This window comes from Caenorhabditis briggsae, assembly GCF_000004555.2.
Source record: "Caenorhabditis briggsae complete genome, chrIV, whole genome shotgun sequence".
In the NCBI taxonomy this organism is placed as follows: Eukaryota; Metazoa; Nematoda; class Chromadorea; order Rhabditida; family Rhabditidae; genus Caenorhabditis; species Caenorhabditis briggsae.
Genome location: NC_013487.2, coordinates 10,186,960 through 10,191,918, shown reverse-complemented (window position 1 = coordinate 10,191,918; position 4,959 = coordinate 10,186,960). Strand labels below are relative to the sequence as shown.

Below are 4,959 nucleotides of genomic sequence, written 5' to 3'. Positions count from 1 at the left end.
GAAAATAATCCTAAAGAAAGATCTCCACAGAAAACAATACATATTTTTCCCTTATTCTCGTTTCTCGCTCCTCACACATTACTTATATATAGGGCCGTTTGTTTCCAAAATTAGTACGGAAAAGTCTCCCTGAAGGAGTTCAAAACTGAAGAAATGGAGTCACTTTGTCATTCATTTTATGGGTTTTCGGGAGACAAGAAACATCACTTTTCCGTACATTTTGACGTTCGTGACTTCTTTGTTTTGTAGTTTTTTTCTTGCAAAAAGATTTCATTAAATCGAGAAGAATAATGATTGTTTTGTGTTTTGATTATGCCTATTCTAACATCAAAAATCTGGGCAATTCCCCCGTTGATTAGGCTATTCCATTGAGAGTTTCATACCAGGAAACACAATTTTCAGACAATGAAACAAACATTTAGAACTCTTGGAATGCCCCTGTTATCAAAAGAAATCAAAATTATGTTTACTAGAAATGCATTTCCCAGAATATTGTCTCCAAATGGCAGTACGGTATGGGCGTCATTCAGGGTGGCGCATAATTACCCGGACTGAAGTTTGTACTAGCATGAAATGTGAGTAACGCGTTGTACTGACCTCAAATTCAAATTTGGAGAACGGAAACTCAAATAATTCATCAGTAAACTGGTCCGCCTTCCTCTCCCTTAAAAACCCTTAAATATGGGTTACCTTTTTTTGACACACTAGGAAAAAAATCGCAGCGGGCGGTAGGCTCAACCGATTTTGATGATTTTTGCACCATTTTGTAGGGAATCTCTTTGGCTACCTTGTATATGAGTCTGAATCAAGTTCTAAATTATTTGATCAACACTGAGCTAAGTTATCGCTTGTCAAAGTTGCTTCATCTCATGAACATCACAACGGCGTGCAAAAAACCTTGCGCCGTTCATCTTACGAGAACCTAACAATACTTAGGCTTGAAGAATCGCTTCGAAAATTTCACTAGCTTCGAACCACATGTAAAATTATATTTCTATCGATTTTCTTGCTTCCAAGTTAGTTATGTCAATGGATTTTATCCGTTTGCAAGCGAAGAGGTTTTGCCCGTTTTATCCGTTTGTGTAGTTGTGTGCCACCTTGTAAACATTGAAACACACTCAAAGGTTTCCTTACCTATCAAAACGCTTCTCTCACTTTTCAAAAACGCCAAAAGGTAATCCTACCAGGGACAGGACTCGAACCTGCGTTGGGTCAGTGCCCGCCGAGTCGTGCGACTCGTGCCTTTCCCCACTCGGCCACCCGGGTGGATATTCTGAAAAATTGTAACCCTTAATAAAACTAGCGAAAATGGATCGGAAAGCGGGGGAATTGATTCATTAGAGTAACTTGAAGTGGAAATCAAACTAATGCAATTGAGAATTGAAGAAATTTCGTGGAATCTTTCAAAGAATCTTTTGAAGAAAGACTAAAATTTGTACAAGTGAAGCTGAAGTGTGAACACATCGGTCGCGAACTGCTAACTTCGTTCTCTTTTTGTCTGAACATTTGTATATTCTTCTGTTTCTTTTCACAATGGAAAGCCTTTTTTTAGCTCTTGGAATTTAAATTCATATCTTTACAAATTAAAAATAAAATAAACTCTGAAAGTAGCTCTGTAATGCATCAACATTTCCTTTTGTTCCTAGTCAATCAATTAAGCTCTAACAAAAGCAAATCGGTCTAAATTGTGCCTTGTAGAAGGTCACCTCGATTTTAAATGTGGCACCTAACCAAGTTTGACGTGTAGCGCGATCGCGTAGCGGCTTTTAGCTGAGTAGCGACTCATCGTAAACCCTGTAATAGAAGCCCCCCCCCCCTACCTTCTAAGGTTGAGCTTTATCTCAGTTCCCGCCAAAGATTAAAAAAAAAGCTGTCAACTGATAAAATGTTTCCCATATTATCACAAAAATTTTATCAGTTGACACTTTTATGATAACTCGCACAACAATTCAGATAATAAACGGATCAGTGTTGGGACCCTACTATTGCAGCTTTTTCGGTGATAACTTCTAATTTTTTGTAATTTTGAAAACCGTTCGGAAACTTTAAAAACTGACACGGAGCCCACTTTCGTGTGCAACAAAACACACTTTTTCAGGTTCCCAACCGCGATTCCGTGAGACGTTTTTTTCTTACAATAAGGGCTCAAAGGCTAGTTGATTATCACTAAAAGTTCATTGAGAAATCACTTCCTATTCTCTTCACTTCCGGCTTGGTTTGATCTCATTGAATTCCAATTATCTTTACTATAAAAATTCACTTCCTGAATCGTCTACCGTACCCCCTCTTCGAAATTGCTTTCTACGCCTTCTGCCTCAATTATCCATACTTTCTCATAAAAATTTACGATTTCCTTCCCCCTTCTTTTTCTCCAACCCATCATTATCACCTAGATTCGAAAGTGCCCCTCGTTCACGTCATGTGGGTGTGCGTGGTGCTGCTCAGGCTCCGCCCCTTTTCTTCCTCTTCTTCTCTTGACTCCGCCCACCCGTGTGTGCCTCACTTCTTTCTCTGGTCTTGTTTCCAGAGAAAACCCAATCGTCACATCGAGAACATCGACTGCGAAGATTGAAGACATGAGCCGACTCTATGCACTTCTACTGATCGTCTGTATTGCCAACGTGGCATCAACAGCTCCAGAATCGGTTTGTTTTATTTTGATCATTTCTCTATTATTGAGAAATAGGTGGGATGTTTTTGAAAGACTTCCATAGACCCCATTCTAGGATTTGCATTTGGAAGAAAATACGGAATCCAAATATTTTTTTCGTTCATTCTTGCTCACTTCCGAATTTCTTGCTCACTTCCGAATTCCATGATGCGGAAAAAAATAGAGGTGTGAATCTGGGAGAAAGAAAAATAGGGAGAGAGTAGGGATCAATGGAATTGAAATAGAAACAATGGATATAGTACTTGTTTTCGTTTTAAAAAACAAGGAACGGAATGATTCGAGTTAAGTTTACGAGAAAGTAATTAGAAAGAGTTCAAGAGATAGTTAGGATCTTTTTAGAGGAGACATTGACTAGAAATGTGTCAAAAAGAAATATGAGCACAATGGTTTTTTTGTGGAAAATAAATTCATGAAGTTAGCCCATAACTACAGTACCACCGGCCAGTAAGATATACAAAAACGTATTTATCAATTGATTTTCGGCCATTTGGGGAATTTCAGGACTACGGAGCTCGGCTGGCAAGATTCCGATCACTTTGAAAACTTTGGACTCCTGAAAATGTATAGGCTTCTGAAAATGGTAAAAATGGCCGAAAATCAACCGAAATATACGTTGCTGTTTATCTTGTTAGCCGCTACGGTATCGAGATGTTTAAAATTAGCACCTGTCGATTCGAAAAATAAATATCTCCAGGCATAAATCCTGTAAAGCTTTCAAGATCGTTATATTTCTGGAGATTGGAATCACTTTCCCATATCTCCGATTCCTTCGAATCTCTTCTGAAACTTCCTGTTCATCAAAGTTCACATCCTCGAACGTGACTTATATAGACACAAGCAGCTGAAATCATTCCTCATCTAGTTTTCAAAACGAAACATCCGTTTCGGTTTAAGCCCTCATTTCTAGATTGGTTGAATCAGTGAGCTACTAATGAGCACAAGGAAAACACGTCTTCTTCTTCTTTTCCTTTTGGTCACTTTACTTCCACAATGGTTTCCTCTTCGAATGTTTTTTTTCCTCAATATTTTCTTGCATTTCTCTTTCTCTTGCTCACTCTACCGTTCAAAATCAAATTCAAAGTCTTCTTCTTCTTTTTTTTTGTACAAAAAGTTGAGCATCAGGAGAAGAATCCTAATGACGTCACTCACTTGTTATCACGTGGAATAAACAAACCTAGACTAGAGTAGGGGTGGAAAAGCTACACAACGACGACTACTAGCAGGGGTCATATTGCCGATTCAAACACACACAAAAATCTCATTAGGTTTTATGGGTGTGTAGATTTGAGACACTGATTGTCACACGTACGTGGGAATAGGAATTACTTTGATTAAACGGAACAAAAGCTGTATTGAGAAAGAACTAGACGACGTATACACAATGACTTCTGATTTTCAGATCCCAGATCTGGATGCACTCGCCGAGTTCTGTGCAAAGGAATCCAACAAGAGATACTGTGCTCAACTCGCTCAACTCTCTCTCGACAGCGCAATGGAAGCTAACCAGGTGAGTAGAAGACCGTCGATTCCCTTCAGAATCAAATATTTCAGTTTTTCTTCGAATAAATTTTGATTTTCAGGAGCAGGTCATACAAATGGAAAAGCGGAAGCCGTCGTTCGTCCGTTTCGGGAAACGTTCTGGATACCCGCTGATAATTGATAACGAGGAATTGCGTATGGACAAGAGAAAGCCATCGTTTGTGCGATTCGGAAGAAAATAGATCGTGGATTTTTGGTTTCAATCATTTCCTTCCGTTTCCCTTTAATTACCCTCATGATCTCTTCTGCTCATCTCTTCTCTCTTCTCAATCGATTTGTAGACTTCTGGCCCCCCGATCCATTCCTTCATTCTTTTTGGTAACCTGAGCATTTGCTGAATCAAGTTTTCATGTTGATATGCAATAAAATGGTGTTACTTGTGCGTCAATATCTTCCGAAATCATCCTCGTAGTATTTGAAAAAAATATTAAAAAAGAACAAAACACAGCGATTAAAAGAGCTTTTGATGAAAAAGAGCAAAAGTCATATGGAAATTGTGAATGCGTAAAAGTAAAATAGAAGACGTTTCGTGTGTCGTCCCGAATATTTCGCATGAATTATTGAGGAAATGAAAATGAAACACCTCCGGAATCTTTCAACTTGGCGCCGAGGTTTCTTTTTCAGATTTTTGTGTCTGGGGACCCATTCAGAATTACCAAAGGCATCAGTGGGAAGTTTCTGTGAAACTCAGCATTTCAAAGGGTCTCCGTCAATGAGCTTCATCAATTCCCTGCGAAAAATGCTGCATA

General features: G+C 38.8%; 1 protein-coding gene and 1 non-coding gene across 2 annotated transcripts; one reads left to right on the top strand and one right to left on the bottom strand.

Moving 5' to 3' along the window:
- Positions 1-1,181: 1,181 nt before the first annotated feature.
- CBG28692 lies at positions 1,182-1,266 on the bottom strand. Its single transcript has one exon. It is a non-coding gene (tRNA).
- A 1,310-nt stretch (positions 1,267-2,576) lies between these two features.
- Cbr-flp-9 lies at positions 2,577-4,392 on the top strand (the record flags this gene model as incomplete). The annotated part of the gene is made up of 3 exons (XM_002647114.2): positions 2,577-2,645; positions 4,071-4,178; positions 4,252-4,392. The coding sequence occupies 3 exons, from the start codon at positions 2,577-2,579 to the stop codon at positions 4,390-4,392; spliced, it is 318 nt and encodes a 105-aa protein (XP_002647160.2).
- Between the last annotated feature and the right edge of the window lie 567 nt (positions 4,393-4,959).